The sequence below is a fragment of the Dendronephthya gigantea genome, unplaced genomic scaffold (genome assembly GCF_004324835.1).
Source record: "Dendronephthya gigantea isolate DGI-Jeju-01 unplaced genomic scaffold, DenGig_1.0 000031F, whole genome shotgun sequence".
NCBI lineage: Eukaryota > Metazoa > Cnidaria > Anthozoa > Malacalcyonacea > Nephtheidae > Dendronephthya > Dendronephthya gigantea.
The window spans coordinates 278,869-300,516 of NW_021163041.1; the positions used below are offsets into that span (position 1 = coordinate 278,869).

The 21,648-nt window shown below is 35.7% G+C and overlaps 2 protein-coding genes across 2 annotated transcripts; both read right to left on the reverse strand.

The window, feature by feature from the left end:
- Positions 1–15: 15 nt before the first annotated feature.
- Positions 16–1,023, reverse strand: LOC114524663 (mu-type opioid receptor-like). Its single transcript, XM_028545815.1, has one exon. It carries the CDS (start codon positions 1,021–1,023, stop codon positions 16–18), a length of 1,008 nt encoding a protein of 335 aa, XP_028401616.1.
- A 1,068-nt stretch (positions 1,024–2,091) lies between these two features.
- On the reverse strand, positions 2,092–14,698 carry LOC114524485 (26S proteasome non-ATPase regulatory subunit 1-like). The gene is made up of 33 exons (XM_028545576.1): positions 14,518–14,698; positions 13,904–14,021; positions 13,610–13,673; positions 13,389–13,494; positions 12,959–13,110; positions 12,497–12,559; positions 12,020–12,097; positions 11,864–11,929; positions 11,693–11,761; positions 10,965–11,111; positions 10,598–10,735; positions 10,233–10,321; positions 10,013–10,091; positions 9,690–9,789; positions 7,271–7,344; positions 7,098–7,158; positions 6,946–6,996; positions 6,620–6,696; positions 6,203–6,262; positions 5,943–6,098; positions 5,612–5,676; positions 5,415–5,529; positions 5,218–5,274; positions 5,068–5,127; positions 4,875–4,977; positions 4,380–4,549; positions 4,162–4,254; positions 3,972–4,055; positions 3,573–3,593; positions 3,246–3,401; positions 2,992–3,042; positions 2,806–2,881; positions 2,092–2,583 (listed from the first exon to the last, which is right to left on the reverse strand). The coding sequence occupies exons 1-33, from the start codon at positions 14,534–14,536 to the stop codon at positions 2,504–2,506; spliced, it is 2,898 nt and encodes a 965-aa protein (XP_028401377.1). The 5' UTR covers positions 14,537–14,698; the 3' UTR covers positions 2,092–2,503.
- Between the last annotated feature and the right edge of the window lie 6,950 nt (positions 14,699–21,648).

The following is a 21,648-nucleotide window of genomic DNA, read 5'->3' on the forward strand; positions in this document are numbered from 1 at the left end:
TCTTAGTAATTTTGTTCATTGTCCATGGGCTCTTGCTCCTCCTGACTGAGTGTGTTGTGGAGTGTTTTTAAGGAGTACATCCTTCAGAGCATGCCTTAATTCAGGATTTGAAAACACGTAAATACAAGGATTTATGCACGTATTAGCAAAAGCGAGTAAACCTATCACCACCACCAACGGGTCTTGGTAATCGTTAAGTGGATCAAATGCTAATAAAGATACGAAGAATGGAATAGAACATGTTACCCAACAAACTGTCAGAATAAATGTTGTTATAGCGGCTACTTTCGTGACTTTCTTTGATCTTTTGATGCAGTTGATGTTTTCAGTTCTAGCAGATTCTGTGAATCTCAGTGACGCTCTGATTCCGCGAAATGTGTCAACGTATGCGATCGTAATGAGCGTTAAAGGTATCACCATTTGAAATACAATGAATGCAACCGAAAGGCAAAGAGTTAATACCTTGTTTTCTGCCACAATATAACGACAGTTTTCTTCGGGTTGATCATAAACGCCTTTCATCATGATCATAATAGGAACCTCAGCTGTGAATCCGGCAATCCAAGACGCCATGATTAACCTATTCATGTGTCGAATCTTGAAACTAGTCTTGTAAAATATGCTTCGTCTAACAGCTAACCAACGTTCAAACGCGAGTACAACGGACGTATACAGTGATGTTACAGCGAGAGCAAACGGCAAAAAGTTACTATAAATGAAACGACAGTAAATCTCCCGAGTTACGTAAGAATAATCTTTTGCGTTTTGAAATTTCTCCTTCAAAACCAAGCCAGGACTGAAAAAAACTGTAATGGATGTTAGGATATCAGTTATAGCCAAACTTAAAATACATCGATTATGAGGATTACAAAGCAGACGTCTGCGACATGCGAACAAGAACACAACCAAAAAATTCGCTATTAATGAGAATGCTACTTCAATACTGAATAAAATTGTCCCCGTCGTCGTAGGGTAACGAAGACGTCCGGTTCCATCAAATTCCACCGTACCATTTACCTCCATTATAAAATATAGCCACATGTAAAAAGGAAAAACTCGAAACCCCCGCTTATACACGGACTTGATCTTAGGTATATGAATATAAAATATTTAATATTGGTAAAAAATAATTAAAATGTTGGTGTTTATATTATTTTACTTAATTACTTTTCCTTTTCGCATTTAACATGGCGATTACAATGATTAATTTACATGCTAATATAGCTAAATTGCATTGCCAGTGGGAAGAAAAATTGAAAGGGTGAGGCAGCATTTATCGAATTGAAACTTTAATTTGCAATGTGTATTTAATAGATCCAATATCAAGTCGATAAATGTTTTTTAATTTTTTTTTTAATTATTGCTTTGAGTTTTGAAATTTAAGCAGAGTCGTGAAAAATTCAGGTGAGGAACATTTACTTCTTCACTTATCGTATGTTGACTTAAGGAGGTATATCGGTAGCAAATAACTAAAACTAATTCAGTACTACTGTATTAAAAAGCAGACAATATCCCTGCGTCAGAAGTGAATTGGATTCGACAAATTGGATCGAGTGAAGACCTTTACGCCAACATTGTGCAGTAAGACGTTGCACTTGTCACCGCTTTATATGGCAGAACCATAACCATGTCCATGGTAAAATTTTTCAAAAAGGAAAATTGCGCCCTGAGATATAGGTGTGCAAATCGGATCTTTAACATTCCAATACCTTAAATACCAGGCGATGAGCTTTTCCAGACGTGACTCACAGGTCATTCACTTTGAGGATCTTGTATAATTGCATAGAACTTAGAGAACTTCAGCAGGAAGAATAAAGGGTGATGTGAACTCAAACAAACGCAAAAAGGAACCACGGTGAGTATGGATTATCCGATTGGGTGGAACAGGTTCCATGCCTTGGAAATATCTTACCCGTGGTAAAAATGTCCATTTTTGGAATGGCAGGGGAGGATTAGGTTTAGATTTACACGGGGTCCAAACCCCAAACCTAACCCTGAACACGAAGAGTGCATTAGAATCAAATGGTAATTCCACAAGCTGTCGTGGATCGTGAATTTAACTTTTACATAAGAAACAATTATCTAGCTTCCTGACGTCTTTTTAATCGTAACAACGAGAATCGCATTCACACGAACGACCAAAATGGTTTCTATTTTAAAATGGATAAAATTGGGATGGCGGTAAAATTTTATTGTCTGTGCATGGTAAGCACATATTTAAACACCTAAATATCCGGTAATCTGACTTTGTAAAATACGATAGGACAGGTCAGATCTGACATTAGGCGTGTAAAGGAAGCAACCTAAGGTTAATGCAAATATATAGTTACGAACTCAGGCTACCATTATTGTCTCTCATCTCTGGATTAGCAACAACATGCATTAATCCGCTCACTAACTTGCTTTCATTGTACGCATGCTTAGTCTCGTACAAACAAAACCAATACAAAAACAGCTTAAAGTAATTATGTCAATGAACACTGCTGGTGATAGAAATGTATATCTAATCTTCTTCGATATATTCAAATGGTTCCGGTGGTTCAGGTTCATCATCTTCGTCATCTATAGCAGGCGATTTCGCGGCTACAAAAACAGAAACATTGCATGCGATTGCGAAATTACTTAGTTTCTAATGTGCAGGTGCGGATCTAGACTGGATCCTTGCATGTTTAAGACAACTCTGTATGACCTAACAACCACTATTATTCTGTCAACATTCTAAACTATATAAGGTTACGTATTTGCATTTTATATAAAACTAATGTACATGTAAGACATATTTAAATCTAACTTGACAATAAATACCTGGTAAGGGTTCTAGAAGCTCTTCGGGTTCATCCAGTAAAGAATTTCTCATCATGATTATACCTCCAACATTTACCTGATAAGTGGTGCAGAGTAGATAGTTGATAGAAATGTTGATAGTATCACTATTCATCACCAACCATTGCTTTGGCATAACGGTAAAGCATGCCAGCGTATACTACTTACCGGCTTCAAAGGAGAATATCTACTGTCTTTTGGTAAGCTAATAAGCTTAAGCTATAATAAATGAACAAGATGGAAATTAGACTTTCCATATTCTGCATCGATATGCCACTAAAAAATTTTTTCTGACTACAACTAAGTGCATGACGTGCAAAAATTTAAAGGAACCAAAAATTACGTGTAAACTCTTCCCCCCCCCCGATCATATTCCCTTGCCTCCATAATAGTGACAATATTAAGTTAACACATAACCTGACCTGTGCCTGCATAACTCGGGAAGGGTTATCCAACATTTCGGTGTCAGGTTCTGGTTCTTTTTTACTTTCATCGCTATCTTTCTTTTCGCTTTTATCTTTTTCATTCTGAATACTTGAATCTTCATCTTTTTCTTTTTCATTTCCCTTCTCTTTCTCCTATTTTCATTCAAAAAACATGATGAAACACTCTTGTGGATTTAGTCCATCCTTTAGTCTATCTAATCTCTTTATTGTATCCACCACAATAGAATAAGTACTCAATAAGTACTAAGTACTAAGGTATAATAATAAGTACTAAGTAATAAGTACTAAGGTATACTCTTATACCTTCTGGCTTTTAGTGTTGTCCTACAGAAAGAAAAAGGTGTGTTTATTATGCGGAAATACTTGGCGACGTTGAGTATAAAACAGCAAGTTGTTCGTGTCGCTGTATTTGGCATCTGGTAAAGTCGCTATTGAATGCTAAAATCATTAGGAACTCTTCGCGATTTTGAATCGTAATACGAGTGAGTTCAGAGTCGGGCCAAAAACAAATTTATGCTCGCGAACATCAACTCTATTGTTATGTTATCCACGTTTCTGTCTGGGTTTATGCAGAAAAACCACCTTATCTCGTCACGTTTATTGCATTTTGCCCGTGCAGTTGACGAAAAGCAATTAGCTGTTTATCCGTGATATTGCATGTCTAATGTCAACAGGAAGGAAATATTGCAGATTTTTAATTACCACGTCCATCGGTTCATCTTTTTCTGCTGCGTCCTTCTTGGTCTTTTTGGCTTTCGAGGAAAATGATAACACAGCTTTCGTTACCTTAAAATACAATCAAAGTGAAAAGATTTACAAATCCATCTTCATTTTAACATTTGCCTAAATTCCAAAACCTTGTCTTTTTATAAAAACGGAATAATTTTTCCACCTTTTCCCTTTCTTCTTTCTTGGGGGGTTTTAAAGCTTCAGGATAGGCAAATAATGACGGTTTAGCGTTGGATATGAACTTCATTTTTGGCATCTACAAGGGAATCATTTTATAGGTCACAATGAAAGATCGATGACTGACTGACCACTGACCAGACAAAATGCCTAATAACCCCTTGCCATTTCCCCTCAAGTGTATGTACAAGCAAAACTGTATACCTTGACATCAGAATTGAGACCAATAAGACAAGTGGGTGTGAAAGCCAAAGAAATAAAATGTGTGAGTGGGAACCAGTACCAATAATGAGTAAATACCAATAAACCAACAACAGACATCATATGTGTGTGACCAGCTCGGGATTGGAGGGAAATAGTTACATTTCTTCCACCTATTCAATGATTAATCGACATTTGGGAGGGGGATCAATAGGTAATCACACACACATTTTTTACTGCATGCTTCCGTCATTTTGTTACCAAATATACAGAATTTTACTATAGTCTTACAATTGTGCCACAGGTTGAGGAAATATCCCCGAGCCAAGCGCACTCAGTATTCATTTGAACGCCAGTTTTAAAATTAGAATGGCTTGTACGAGTGACCAGCCATGCACTCGTAGGAAAAAACGTCGACACAATATCAATTGTGAATATAAACGTTACACCATAAATTAACTCTTTTTCAAGAAATACGTAGCTATTTGAGGAACATACCAGCATCTAGAATTCCTTGTGCAATAATGGATCCAAATTTAGCCATTTGATCTTCATGTTTATCTCCAATAACTTTGGAATATATCTCACGAAACTTTGACACCTAAATTTTGTACAACATTTTTTTATTAATTATTAAGCACTTATCTTAAAGTTATTTCCCACAATAATAATATACATGCATGGTGGTCACCTTCGGATTTGTGTGGTCATTGTGTTGGATAAGTAAAAGAGAGCTGGCAATTAGAGCACCCTGAAAGAAAAGCATTTCTCGTTACACAATAAGTTTGCAACTACGATTTACAGGAAGGTAGATTAGTAACATACACTATATTCGCCTTACCTGCCGGACGTAATTTACGGGGTCGTTTGTCATTGGTTCCACGATACTCACAGCTTCCTAAAATCAAAATGACAACTATGCTATCATAAAAAAATCGACGATCGGCTTGAATGGTAGGCGATCGATAGAGTCCTAAACAAGCACCAGTATCAGGTACCCAGCTAATCAGTAATGCATGGTGTATGCGTGATAAATACCTTGAGTCCAGTACCAGCGCATGATATACCAAGAGCAATAGCAGCTCCATACCGAACATGGGGATTATAACTTTCAGATAACAATGAAACCACGCTTGGACATTGTTCAGGAGTCCTGGTGTTAAAATTAAAGTTAAATGCTTAAAACAAACCTAAGAGACAGTAAAACAGGGAGCAATATTAGAGTCAAAATATACCTGAACATCAAAAATCCTAAACAAACTACCGCCGCTCTACGCACGTCGTCATTAACATCACTAACCTAAAATAATCGATAAATTACATCATTTTCGTAACGCGTTAGCATTACTTGTAATGCACGCCAGAAGGCACCTGTCTTTTTCCGGAGTTTTATCTAATCGTGGCGACTGGGGTGTGGGATAAGGAGGGCAAAACATATATCTCTCTAACTCTATCTCTTAGTTCGAGGAGGAGGGGGGCACTTGTGGGTGGGGAGGGGGTCTTGTTAAATAAAAACTAAAAGTGAATGAGTGCATGAATCATGTATGTGTAAAGACAGCGACTTACCGCTACATGTAATAACTGTTTGATAGCTTTGTTATTACCAGTGCCACAATACGCCATTGCAACAGTATACATTCCACAGATACGTAAATTGGGATCTTTGTCGCGTGAAAGATCATCAATAAGAGCGTCTGCCTCCTCCATACGCGAGTACATCACCTGAAAATGATACTCTTAGTTAGATTTCCCCATTCAGGCACGAATTATTAAAGGAAGGAGAATCAAACGAATTGACGTAAGTCGACATCAACTCCTGCACTTACCAATGATATACCAAGGGCTAAGCCTCGGAGGATTTTCTCATGCTTCGTCTCACGAGCGTACTAGGAAATTTAATCCAACAAAGTTTTTGTTTCATCATTGCGCAGCATGTTTAAGGCAGGACAATAAACACTGCATACGAAAATCTCAGTATGTCACCCAATGAAATTTCACTCCTGGCACTGCAGCCAAAAATGACAGTATGTTTGGGTCGTTTATTCTCCCCTTTCTTTACGTGCAGATTGTATAAAAATACAGTCTAATAAACAAACATCAGAAAGGGACTAATATGCGTATTTTAGGAAACTGTCAGAAATATCGACTAACAATATGGAAGCACAGATTGATATTTTGGATATTGCTCTCCTATTCACAAAAAGCAAACTATTCAGAACCCCTTTGTATCTAAAAATACTTACTGCAACCATATCATCGATAGCTGTTGAGGAAAATGAGCCTAACATAACCAAGCCCATAGCTAACCCTGCTGCCTCGCCTATAAAAGTGACAAAGTACATTTGACAAAGTACATTATGCAGTTAACAGATGAATGAAGTTTAATACTGTATTACTCAGCGGCAATAAATACGAGTGACTTAACATGAAGGAAGGCCTGTGAAATTTGTGTAATAATCTTAACTAGGAAATATCAACAGGAATATGCCCAATGCGAGAAAAAGACCAAATGGAGAAAAAACACATTCAAGAACAATAAAAAAATTCATAGAATAATATTATATTATACCTGTCACGGCATCATCGTGATATAGATTGTCTTTCAATTGATTATAAATATCTGCATATATAAATAAAACAAGTTTAATAAAACACTTTGACTGTTAGCTACCGTTGTTACTGAAGAATACAGAGAATCTGACTAATATAGGATGAAAACACCTTCTCTGGCTGTACCCATGGCAGCAAGACCTAAACCAAGACAACCACCATGACGAACCATCTGAAATGTTTAAAAACACAATATTACATGCGAAGTATCGAGAAATATCAATATCATATTTTAATATAGACTGAAAAATTAAATGATTTTTAAAAGAATTATTTTTACTCACATCACTTGTGGCACTTTTCAGTTGCTGTAGAATATAGTCAATGATTTTGTCCCCGTGGTTTGCGTGGATTAGGCCTGAAAATACAATCAAACGTTAAGCCACAGTTGAGCTGTTGGAAATGGTAATATGCATGCAGGGTGGAGACTTGTTACTATAGAGAAACATTACCTGTAATGTCAAAAAACATCGTAAAGTAAGTGTGAACCTGCACGCCACAAGTATTTATTCCAAACCAGCAAAAAAATCGGTCAAGGATTACTATTTGGTCAAACCTCGAATAAAGCGCGTCCAAAGCCAACAATAAGGTCTGGTTATTTTACTGTCTGTCAGATGCATAGCTATTTTGGGGGCAATGTTTTCTACTTCAAACAATATAATTAAACGACCTAATTTGGAGATTTTTCAAAATTTAGGCAAATAAATTAAAACATGGTGTACATAGAAATACAGCATGCATAGTTTCACTTTCAATGTCATCTGCATTCACTTTCTGTTCCACAAATATAAAAAAGTCATATAGGGAATATAATAAATGCAATTACTACGGTTGTATTGACCGTAAGTGGTACAGGTCTGTAAAGTGCAATTACTGCATGGGAAGAAAATAACATCCTTGATCTGAGTCTGTGTACAGTTTGTGCACACGAGGCCGTTATTGATAATAAGAATGCGAAGATATTGAAAATACATGGATTGACTTCCATACGAGTCAAATTCAGAGCTTATAAATACGTTCATAATTGGCATGGTATATGGAGAACGAGACAATTTATCACTCTGAAATCGATGATTTAATTTGGATATCAAGATCAACACAAGACGATGATGATTCCACTGAGCTCACTCAAATTCAAACGTATGGCAGTATTAACAATAACTGTAGAGAGGCTAATAATAAAACCTTCTGCAAAACATTTCTAATCAGTATGTGGACAAGTTTTACTATACACCTTGCTGGGGTCCCATTGGCGTTGTTGATGATTTCTGTATTGTTTTTTAACATAAACACAACAAACGTATGCTTTGAACAAATTCAACAGGGAAACACTCGCCCAAAAAGTGCAATAAAATGGGTTTTAGCTGGACACATTGTGGGCGTTTGTGCTTTAGCCTTCTGGTTTCAACTCAGCCTGATGCTGCTTCTCACGTGGAATGTGTTTATGTCTCAACATCGGAAAACACTCCTAATAGCCGTCGTTCAAGGTCTTAGTTATTCGATATATAAAATTATTTTGTACACTCAAGATGCGGACTTCACCCACGATGATTATAGATACACAGGCAATGCTGTTTTCCTGTTTGGCGTGATTGCTACAGGTTACTTTGTTTCAAAGAAAATCAGTGCCTGTCATTCGGCAGAAAACTTGAAAAAACTTAGTGTTTTTAAAATAATCACAACACAGTACTTCTTGGGTGGTATTGTGGCAATAACCTATGGATATCTCACTATTCCATGGTTCATTGGTGAAAATGATGAAATCTTCAAAGCCATAATTGCTATCATTGTACGCTTAACCATTCTTGCACTGAATATTATTAACGAGAAGTTAGCCATCGGTAGTTCTCAATTTGTTGTGACTGGACGAAATTTTATTCTCATTAGTTTCACTACAGGAGTGTATACATTAGTGTTTCGTATCATGCAAGCTGATGTGCAGGATATCAGTATATTCATCGCGTTATCTTTATATCGGGGTACTGTGGAAATTTTCCTCGCTTCAACAAAGACCCTGAGGAAAAGAATTCTAAATGCGATTGGCCGATGTGCAAGATGTTGCCGTTTTCTTCGAAGAATGAGTCAACAAAATGAAAAAGAGTGGGATGGAATTCGCTTGGAGGATGATCTACATATCCAACTAATGTTGTACCAACATTCGGCCTCAATTGTCAGTCAGGCATATCAATCCTTGTATAAAGTAAGTTATTTTTATGCTGAGACTGTAGACGTCTTCGCTGAAGCTTTGATAAGAGTGGCAATTGGATCCGCGATTAATCTTGTTTTACATTCAATTTCGATATTTGTATATATGCACTGGCATAATTCACGTTTAGCTACAGTGTGGTCACAAGAATGGAGATTGCATATGACTAACGTTGCAATAGGCGGTGTTATGACCGTTTTGTTTTATACATGCATCTTGTTAACTGTATTTCATAAGTCTGAGCACGACCTTGTCATGAGGAATTGTACCGTACCATACTAATATGTAGGTGTTCAGCGAGGCTCTATTCTACGTACAATATAAACAAGGTACACTAACTATAACAGCAGTTTAATTTTGTCGCCAAGACTCGAAGAAAAATGCATCAACCAATCAAAAACAAAACAGATATGCATATGCATGCATGCATTTATATCTAACTATAACTGGTGACCCTCATCATACAGTTCTTAGTTTTTTTGTTGAATCCTACCTACCTAACGCGTAAAGTCCACCACCTTCTTGATATGCGCTGCCTGCATTAGAATCCTTCGGAAGATATGACGCCATCAGTTTCAAAGCATCTTGTTCATGACCCTAGATGTATCAAAAACCAAATGTTAAACCCCGTGTACTTCAGTTTATTACGCGTGCACGTCAATTACTCAAATCTCATCTGGGCAAAAATCTTGAAGGTGTTTACATTAAGGCATAGCTACTGACATAAAACCACTGAAGAATATTGAGTTTAAACATGCAGTATAAAATACTGAAAATAATGTAGGGTATTATAGTTTGTATTCTGTTGAGGACGCCTTACCCTGTGAATAACACCAAGACTTGCTGTCGCTGTAAACTTAGCCCAGTTCGTTGCTCGAGCTAGCCACTCCAGATTATTTCTGTAAGAATATTGAAATGGGACATTCATTATATAATGGAGTTAAATGTGCACGCAGTTTATCTAGGGCAAGGTCACTAAATATTGTGTTATATAGCTACACTATATAAATACATATCGTACTATAGATAAACTTTCCTACCGAAGAAATGTATCTGTAGTTGTTCCACAATGCATAAGTGCATTTGATATGACAGTTGCTGAATGACAGACAGAGTTTCGAGATGCATCCTAAACGGACATTACCTAACATATAAGTTCTTCAATACATAACAAACAGCATTACCAGTACACTTTTACCAGTACGACTCTACAGTACCACGAGATACATACGTTTTAGATTATACTGTTTAGTATATATTATAGTATTAAAAAAGCCAAAGGATTCATAATGATAATGGTTAGACGTTTTCTATGTAAAACCTGATGACTATGATTAGCTAACTACATAAATATCTGGGGCGGGTTGTAATCCCTCTTATACTGTACTTTGAAAATGTACAATACCTTTGTGTTTTTTAGAATAAGTAAATCTGCATGATTATTTCTAATGAGAAATTCCAAATGATATCCTATGGTGGTCTCCCCACTAAGTATTGCTTGTAAATTTTTGACACGATCTTCCAACACTTTATCTACTCCATTCTGAAACAAAATTATGAATCATGATATAACCACGTATTTCATCACTACGACGAGTACGACCATACATAAAGTTTGTAACTTCATCAGAGCCAATCTTTATACATGCTGGTGTTACATTTTGGGATTGTGTCCGGGGGACATTATCCGTTAGCAGATAGTGTTCGGGGGGGGACACTTTCTGCGGGGGCCACTATCTGCTAGGACACCGTGGTATAATAGAATATCTCACCTTATTATTTGTTTCATTATCTTCAGTAGTGTCTGTTATTAATGGTATGGCTATTCTTAACTTATCAATAACTGATGTTAAGAATTGCTGCGTGGCATTTTCATAAAGATCGAAGGCAATTTGATAAGCCATTATCGTTTGGTCTTTCTGCAAGTTTAGAAACATGTTTGAGTAAATTTCATCCCTGTTAACTCTCATTCACACGACAATATTCAAATTACAAAAACAATTTGGTCAAGAGCCGGGTTTAAATTTACAATAAGTCTAAACTTTGAATATACGCTTGCATTTCTTTTTAATGTCAATGATTTTTCTTTCAGTATCGACTACGGTCTACGGTCTGGCATTGGCTAAGACATGCGGACCATTCATTGCTATAGTTACAAGCTGCCTAGTCTAGGCCAAAACGAAGTGCAGATATGTTTCTTGACACTGCAGAAAATAACGAAAATCCATTGCCTTGAGGCTTGAACGAGATTTCACTATTTCTATCGATTGAGCTACATCATCCAAATTGTACGAGCTCTTTTCAGGTTCACTCAATAACCACTACTTAATGAACTTTTCAATGATAAATGCAGTTAAATTAAGTAATTAAGTTAACGAACTCTTGTGCTTTACTCGATCAATACAAATCCTATTACAGATGCTGGAGTTTTTCGAATGTAAGGTTAGGATTGAATGGCGCCCCCTTTTAAACAACAATGCTGATAACATATCAACATTACCTCGTTATCTTTAATTAAATTGTTGAGAATTTCAACCACAGCACCAGAATCATCCAGAAATATGCAACACTAAAAATACATTCGGTAAAAAACGCGTTATTTTTCTATGCGTACGAAAAATCCAGCCTGTGTTCATTGAACAGATGTACTAATCTATTTAAGAAAACAAACCTGGCAAACGTTGATGAAGTCAGGTGTTTTAAGACTTTGATAGAGTTTAACCAATACTTTCAGTACCTAAAAACAATACAAGATGTGTCATGAAGTACTGGTTGTCTACAACAAATGCATCAAATTACACAATGAATAATATTTCAATAACTGTACCTCATTCCGAAATTGTCTGCTTTGTATAAGAGCCATACACAATTTAAGACTGTACGAAAGCATACTAACAATGTCATCCTAAATAATAAGCAATAACCACCTTTCATTTTCATAACATTAATCATCTACCCACACTAAAGCAATCTTACAGTAGAAAAACTTTATGGATTTATTTAAAACTTATGAACAGGTTTATGGAAATGCACAGAGAACAATATCCCAAGTATGAAAAGGTATGAGTATTTTAATAAAATATGAAACAATAGAAACTCTGTAAAGAGTAAACATCTTGAAAAATGTAATTTTCGAGGTTTCAACTAAACATTGTCATTCTTCAACTAGTCATCATCATTCTTTTCCTGATGATGGCTATAGTTTAGTCGAAACATAGAAAATTATATTTTTCAAAATGTTTACTCTTTACGGAGTTTTTGTTGTTTCTAGTTTATGTAAAATGAGTAAATTTTGTGCACTTACTGATTTTATTATTGCACGCTCAAAAATATCTAGCCTTCTTGTCTCCAATGAAATACCTATTGCCTGTTAGACAAACAAAATGTGAATTTTATACAGAAATATTTTATGAGTGGTTATTGAAAATGATTAGGTTTTAAATCCAGTGGCTCTTTCAGTGAACATTGTAAAATGGTGCAAGAAATATACAGTAAATGGTACATGTATTAAAAGCACAACAGTTATTATTAACACAGTTCTTAGCAGCACATCAAATTCCTAGTTAAGAATTATTTGTGGTATCACAAATAATGCAATTACAATTATCACTTGCAAAGTGGCACATTGGCAAGCAAACTATGCCTATTACGTTGTTATTACTATCACAGCAAGCAAACTATGCCTATTACGTTGCTATTACTATTACACTAAGTCTATTAAGTTAAGCTTTAACTTGTAACAATGCAGCGATGCAGACTTTTTTACCTGTTTGAACTTTCCATCATCAAAACACCTTTGAAACATCCTGTTAACAACTGCTTCAAGTTTTGGATCAATGACTATTTCTTTCCCATCACTAGAAGGAATGCCTTCATATATCTTTACCCTTTGCTGAGTGTAGTGGTCAATACATTTAGCTGTATAAGAAAAGAAAATACCATTACCATGATTATAGCAGAGACAGTGCATAGACAGCAGTATCAAATGCTCAAGCTCTCCTTTCCAAATATTTAACCCTAAAACCTCATTAAACTGTAAGAACATTGTATGTAAAACAACAATATACTGTAAAAAGCTTTTACATGTTGTAGTTGTAGTTGTAGTACTCAAAAAACAAGAAAATAAAAACAGGAAATCAGTAGAAAAACAAGGCATACTGGATTTTTATCAGTTTAGTATAATTCTTTTTACTGACCAATAGTTGTTTCAACAAATTCTGAATGACCATTAACATCAAACATATTTCCTGCACCAAGTGCAAACATCAAACTATCTTCAAAGGAACCAAGGTGGTAATAGACCTAGGGAATATATTAAAGACATATAGAGACCAATTCTTTGAAAAACATTAGCAAGCTGTTTAAAAAAATGCAAAATATGTTGTGTTTATTAAATATGGAATTCATCATATGGTACCTTGGATGCAATAAGTGCTGCAAGTTCTCTGGAGTTAAAGCTCTCATCTTCATATAACATTTCACTATAAAAAATGAATCAGTTTGTCTCCAAAACAAGTATGCTTTAACAGGTGAGTAAAATTCAACAGAATATTTCGGTCCACCTTGATATTTCACACACATCCTTTAGATGATACAGTTGTGATCTCAGATACAGTCGGTACAGTACCTTGGCTACCAAAATTAACCCTATAATTTCATCTGCAAATAGGGTCAGGTCTTTCCCTAGACAGGTTTCTTGTATATTACTCACATTTTTTCCACAGCCTCTGAGATTTCTGCCCAGAATTCATCAACAACATTGTTTAACTTTCTTAATGCAAACGATTTCAGCTCAGGTTCCCTTTCATCAAGCAGTGCAAGAATTCCAGCTGTATAGAAAACGTAAGACAGAAAATTTTGATTATCGTCTGAGATGACTAAATTTAAAAAATCAAAATTTGGCTTTTCATATCAAATGGGTTTTTAATACTCCGACAGAACTTCAATGTATATTAAGAACACAAGAGATATTAAATCAATTCAATTACATAGTTAATTTCTTCCAAAACTAATTTTTTAACAAGTCGGAATTTTATTTAGTGATTTAGAGGATATATACTACTACAATGAAGTATTGCAAGCGACAAAAAACAACTGGTTGTTCGGTCCTCATTATTGACGAGTATGAAAAATTGTCTAGCATTAGACAGACACCGAATGATATAGAAAAGTAGGCGTATATTTAAGTCGAAACACAGCTGTAAGAACACGTTTTAAAATATTGGTTGATTATGAAACACTAAGAAAGCATTTTTACGCGACGAATGGTAACTCATATTTATAAAGACTGAAACTACATAGTCACACTGTAGTGTTTTAACTCACCAGCAGAGGTTAATGTCATCTCTCTAACTTGATGCTCGCGGTACCCAAATTATCGTTTTTTAATTTAGCCCAGAAGCAATTTGTAAAGAAGAGAAATCTTGAAAAAAAAGCTTTAAAATTGAAAGAAAATATTTTACACACTGACACCTACAGCAAACTATTAATTCGAGCCTGCACTCCACGGTGCAGAGAGCACGTGGTGTCTGCGATACTTCATGTAACTAAAAAAATTGTTATTAAAAATTTATATAAGAAAACTTTTTTATGACAAATACTGTTCAGTGTATTTGATATATTTCGGTAAATTTGCGAACCTTTTCAGTGATCTAAGAGGATATTTGGATTTCGATTCGTACATTGAAGGCAAAGAGAGTTACTGACAATGACCGATTAGTTGGATTCTTCTATTTACGGAATATATTTGTCTTGCAACATTTTTCTTCGGTGACATAAAATGTCTTCTTTAATTAAAGTTTGGGGTAAAATTTACTTTGTAATCTTGAATTACATTTAAGATCACAGGAGATCAAATGGTATTGGTTCTTTGTGAAATAAAATTTGTGATGAAATCTACAATATCAGGTGAAATTTGGTTTTCGCAAAACAGTGTGGCTGTTAAACCCAAGACAGAACTTAATGTTCCTCAACTGATAGTGACCTGTATTGTTGCTGTGATCATTTTATCTGGACTAGGCGTCATTCTTTATGGTTGTTGTACAACACCAAGCCAACGATGTAAACTGCGCTGTCCACAGAAAACAGATATAGCTTAATTAAATAATGTATGTACATACATTTATATATTTGTACATATCAACATATACTTATGTTACATCACATAAATACAATTATGTACATATGAAATTATAAATATTCAATGTTGATCAGAGATCATAGTGCTTGGAGTGGAAACTGCATACATGTAGTTGGTAGCTCATACATTGTTGTTTCCTATTTTGAATGCCGGAATCAAAAGGTTAGGACGTGACAAGCCATGATAATTGATAAGATATTAATTGAATGCTGACATTTTTTATTTCTATAAGGCACAAATTGTATTGGGTGTTGAATCAAATACCATTAGTCCATAAATATCTGCTAGAATTACTCGGAGTTGTGGTGAAATTATGAAAAATAGGATCAGATTCTTAACCTTCCACATGCATATATTATAGTCAAAATAAGGTTAAAATATTTAAATAAAATTTTGAGTACAAAAGTTTGTTCTAATTTTTTAGCTGATTCACTGCTAAATATGGTGTAACAATCTTACACACCAAAAAAATTTTACTTGGTTGCTGTTAATTTGGTCTAAAACAATCAGAAAATCAGTTATACAACCCAAAAACGCATGAGAGGTTAATACTACAATTCTTATGCCCTTAGCTGGTTTAATAAAAAGTTTATTGGTAGTTTATTTTTTCTGTGAAAAAAACTATTCACTGAACACCAAAGCTTCCTGCTTATATAAGCCCTACCTACTCCGTAGAAAGCCATGTTTTTCGTTCAGGGTTACTACTATGCGAGGTCAACTTTACAACGATTCGCTTAAAAAATTAATCAGGGAAAAACATGCTCTGCTCTCACAGGATACCTAACAAAGTCAAAGCCTGGACGTAACCTCTTGCTTTATTGTGCTTTGGGCAGTTATAGACATAGTTGCATGCGGTATCGTAGTAAGCCTGGTGATTCATTTAGTCCCACTATGCAGTCTATGCGAATATTTTTGTGTTTATTGAGTGTGAAAAAACAATCAAATTCTGTTAACGTAATATAATACTTAAAATTTTCATAGCAGGACTAAAATCGTCAGGTTGGCTATGGCACTGTTTGCATGTTGTTCTGCCAATTTGGGTGGTCAGTAGAAGTTAGTATTTGTCCTAGATAGATAGGTCATTTTAGGGTTATGATAGTTTATTTAGATAACTATTCAATGCAATTCAAAAATGAAAACTAACAAGGTTTTAAAGCTCATTCAAAACCCATTATTGTAATTTCGGTGCTTTGCGCACACAACGAAAAATTATCTCCCAGTCAGCCTAAATATTTAATAAGGACGAGCGGTCTGCATGGCGGAAGTACTTTACATATAGAAATATTGTAGTCAAAGTATACAGTTCTCCAATTGATCTTCCCCCAGCTGAGTAGCTTATAAGTTTATTGCGTAGATATTCTTGGGATAACTTGCGATACAGAACATACAGTTATACCATTAACATATGATATACGTATGGTATGTAGCTATTGAGGATATTATTCCAGTTAGAGCAGCAGTGCCTCTGGCTCAGAGGAGTAGAATCAGACCATGCTGATTACTTACTCTTATAAAAGAAATTATTCGAGGCTTGTTCTATATGATAGAATATATATAATGTCCACGGGCGATTCTACCTCATATGAAACACATCATATAACTCAGCGAAACTACCCTGGATTTGAGGTGGATGAAACACTCGATCTTACCAGACAATTCCCTAATCCAAAAGGTGTAAAGATGGTTATCGACCTGGCGTTACACTGTTACTCCCCTTTCCCTAGTAGTAATTAGTAAATGTTCATTAATCCATGCCATAAATTGCACGATTTATTTCCCAGAGTTTGTGAAATAATGGAGAGAGAAACAAGACTAAGTAGCAAAAGATGCCAAAGATTTTTAAACAATTTGTTCAAAATTAACCAGAAGTCGGTCGGTGTGGAACCTCAGACATCAGCGAAACGTCTGATGACGCCTCGCCCAGCGTCTAACAATTAAGTGCAGTACAGACTTCACTAAAAGGATTAAGAGAAAACTGAGCACACAATATTTCACCAAAGCAAGACTGGGTATATCCTTATGCATGAGGTCCAAATTTAAGACTACTCGCTGGTTACCGGAACTTGATAACCGTGTCAAACTATTGTTCTTGGTGTTTCTAAATGGTTGTTAATCTCCCAATAGAATGTTGATTTATAACTGTGTTGTAAAAATATTGTAGTATTTTTGCCCGGAAGAAACAACAAAGAAAGACACGTTTACCAAATATATCACAATAAAGATTCTAAACATATTTAGCTTCTACATACCAGATTGCTGTTGGAGCGGGTCAAATTTCGTAGGCCTTGAAAGACTGTAAATACTTTTAATTATAATGTCAGAAAAAAACAACAAAGAATAACAAAATCTATCAAATCAATAAGCGTTTTGCTTTTCTGTGAACTATTGCTTCTTAGCGAGAGAATTAGAATGAAGTAACTCAGTATTAATCAATGTTTTCATCTCATATTTTAAGCAAATCCTTTAAAAGTTTGAAAATTCAAACTGCATTCATGTGATAACAGATACCTGGAAAGTGGCATGCATATATAGCTAACAAACAACAACACACTATATGTTATTTTAGAATAATTTTTTTCGTCTTTTCTTATAACTTTGCTTTAAAGGTCTGACTGTATGGAACCGCGGACGTTTGCCAACCTCGTGGTGATTCAAAAATACATGGCCGACAATCTTTCACTTCCTGCCGCAGTGATAGGTGATGTTTAACTACCGTGTTAGACCAACTGATGTTGGCAACATCTACATGGGAAATGAACAGTTGGGTAAATCCTGTGACACGTGCATGTCTTCCTATGTATTAACATTTGACTGACCGCAATACTGAACCGCGAACAACTTGCTTGATGCGGTATGTCCGATTCCGTGAAAAAAGATTCTTTGCATGCGAGATGCTATATACATAGGGCACTGACGTTCCAGGTGCACTTGCACGCACTTTGCAACATGATCAATATGTTTTAACATAACTGAAATAACTCCGTTCCCCTTTTCATAGTGTTGTTCCATGTACTTCATCGTTATCACTAATCAGAGAATCGATGATCTCTACTAATTGTCCCGAAACATAAAATTCTGTGCGGGATATTAAATTCGCATTAGGTTCTGGTCATATCCCCACCACTTTTGAATAGGCTCCGAAGGTTGTCAGATAAGTCAAATTTCAAACCTCAATACCGTTGGTTTTATCAGTTGCAGCCATCGTGGAATGAATAAACAGGTTAGTTTTCGTAAAACGTGTTGACTGTTATTTTGATTATATACAGACATAATCATACTACTAATATTTGGTATCAACTATACAACCCCTGAGTGTGTATTAGCTGCAAGGGGCCAGTTTTAGAGAAGGGTAGATAGTGAGAAATGATCGCAAGATCCCGTAAATTTATTCACTGTGAAGTATCTTATTAACTTTAGCATTTGCATTGCATTCATATACTCCAGTCACTTGGCATCGACGGAGTTTTAATAAGCCGATTGAACGAAGATACCTATAGCCAGTCTGAACGAATCAGTAATATACTCTGACTCTGTATAGCCTTGGTTAATTTTGAGCACTCAGCTGCGATGTCCACGCGTGTACAATCCTCACTAAAATATGCATCAAGATAAAGCAAAAAACCTACTCCGTCACGATGTGCTTGATATCAAAGTGATTTGCAGGTAACCTCCGGCTGCATGCATGTGTAAATCGTTAAACTCTTCATTTCCTTTAAATACAATATTAACGAAATATGTGGTCAATATAACAACGGATGGTAATCTCGAGTAATGCCTTCACTATAATATTATGCTTATATAAGCACTGATTATAGTCCCTTAGCTTATATATTTATGTATCTTCGTTTTATTACTTAGTGTTTCGCTGAATGGAACTTGGTTTCTTAGATATCCTGCCAACTAAAGACAAATAGAACCCACAAACAACATGACAGGAAGTTTGGTAAACCAATAAAGACGTTCGTCGCCTGCATTGGCTTCAAAAGAATTTCTACAAACTACAGTGTGCGGGTTGTTAGTTATCAATCCCGCGATTTAATCCATCTTCATAACATATGTCCTTGCGTGATATCACTGTATGGAAGGTTGTTTTCACCGCATGCATGGTGTTAACCTTGGTAACATGTATAGCAAGCCTGTCCTGTTTTGCTTCTTTATATTTCTGTTGCAAGAAAACCACTGGAAGTTCAGTTTCCTCTCGCTATATATCGAGCCACAGAAGACGCGCGATAGTGTTTAAATTGTAACATCCATGTTATTAAGTGAGCCTAGTCATAAGGTAGAAATTATAGCCCTGTCTTGGCGCTAGACGGTGATTATAATCAACGTTACCAGTCACGAAAGAAATTAACATAACTGGAACAATAATAACGCAAGTATAATTGATATGGAATTACAACGTCACGGCACCTGGCCATTCGCTGTCGCGAGAGCAGTACAGGAAAGACAGTAAGTTTATTTTTTACTTCAGAAACATGCATCGGTGAAGTAGAAGTAGTTCGCTATAATGACATGCAGTTTGACGGGAGTAAAGGCTCTTTGAGTCATCAATTCAATTTCCATATATTGTCAGAGTCAAAAAATAGTATTTTTATGAACCTGATATGAAAGGCTATATATTCATTTTTACTTCTGTATCTATAGCAAAATTCCAGAATATATAGCCATTACTAAAAACTGAATCAATCTGAATCACTAAAACCTTACGTTAAAATGTTAAATCATTCAAAGAAGCGCCCCCTAAAGCTAAAGCCGTTTAGACATTAAATTATGAAATCCCTAATACACATTTTTCTTCCCATCATTAATGTCGAATAATTAACAAGAAGAAAGCCAGCGTTGAATATGCTAATGAGTACACACAATAATTATGAGCAAGTAACTATATGGTATAAAAATATTCACAGTGCAAGATTTGCTAAATGGATGTGTACATTCCTTCTCAGCAACCTTGTTTTAGCCTTACATTAGTTTCAAATAACGACCAATTATAAATACATTCTTGTGTTATTGTTTCAGTTGCGAGTTTTCATACTGCGAACAGCATACCTAACATAGGTGATTGCGAGCGATAAACAAGGCTCGTTACCGTTGATCCACTTTCTCCCCAATAACTTTGTATTCGTGTTACATCTTTACTCATGTTTCGTACGTGCTTGGTTTGTTTAATAATTACACTTTTTCAAAATCTCCAGGAAAACATGGAGATATAATCCTTATCTGTTTCTGGTATGCTAGAATAGGTTAATTAATAAGGAGCCAAGGCCATTGAACAAAGGAAAATTACGGGGTTATATAAGGTTAATTGATATATATAATTCCTGAACATTAAGGTTAAATGATACATATAAAACCTGAGTAGATAATTCCTGACGAAGTCCTCAAGAATGTGGAGAAAGTTATAACTTATAAGTAGTTATAGATAATTAGTGAAGTTGAATGCTCTTCGGTCAATTGACCTATATGATAATTCGGGGGACCAAATTCATATATTCGTGATACGCAGGATTAATTTCTTTTCAAATCAATTGTCTTTACGGTCTGTTACATAAGATTTATATATGAATATGCCCCCCACCCCAATTATCGATGCTAGCTACGCCACTGCCCAATTTCCATGCAATAACGTGGAAAACCCAGGGGGGTTTATTTGGCATTTCAAACAGGTTCAAATGTTTGAATATTTTCGAAACTTATACTGTACATAGGGCCCAGACTAGAACGATAATTAGGGAGGAGGTAAATATTCATATCGGGACTAGTTTCAGCCCTGAGTGCACAGAAATTCAACAATCACATAATGGGTGAGGGGGGGGGCACTATCATACACCAACTGATAGTAAATGGGGTGCCAAATCATCGAAAGCACAGCATCGGACTGTGTTTAATGTCGTGTTGATAACAACTGTGAAAAATGTGGACAGCACAACTTTGTTTAATTCTGTTTATATCAGTATTCCAACAGCCTGATCGTTTTTACTCGTGTAATTGCCGAAATTCTGCAGAATCTGTCGAAATCTGCAGATTCTTAAAGCCCGCCCCCGCGAACTTCCCCAACCATTCACTCTCACTCATTCAATGCATGTTGAGTACTTTAATTTGTAGATATAAATTGCGCAAGCAAAATATTTCGCTATCCATCTTGATTTTTAACTTCATAACCCTGAGATGAGTGGATGTTTGCCATGCAAACGTACAAAATCTAATAGCACGAAGGTCTTTATTTTTACTCCCTTTTTCTTAGTAGTCGAAATTCCTTAAACTGAAAAAGCCTTGATATATTTATCTCCGTAGGCCGTGGCGATCAACGACAACGA

Excerpts from the sequence above, each read along its gene's own strand:
- LOC114524485 (XM_028545576.1), bottom strand. Across the intron at positions 12,098-12,496 it reads AGCGTGCAATAATAAAATCA|GATGACATTGTTAGTATGCT; the intron begins GTAAGTGCACAA and ends CTTATTATTTAG. Across the intron at positions 4,550-4,874 it reads ACAAGGAATTCTAGATGCTG|GTGGAAGAAATGTAACTATT; the intron begins GTATGTTCCTCA and ends ATCATTGAATAG.
- LOC114524663 (XM_028545815.1), bottom strand. The coding sequence starts at position 1,023 with ATGGAGGTAAATGGTACGGTGGAATTTGATGGAACCGGACGTCTTCGT.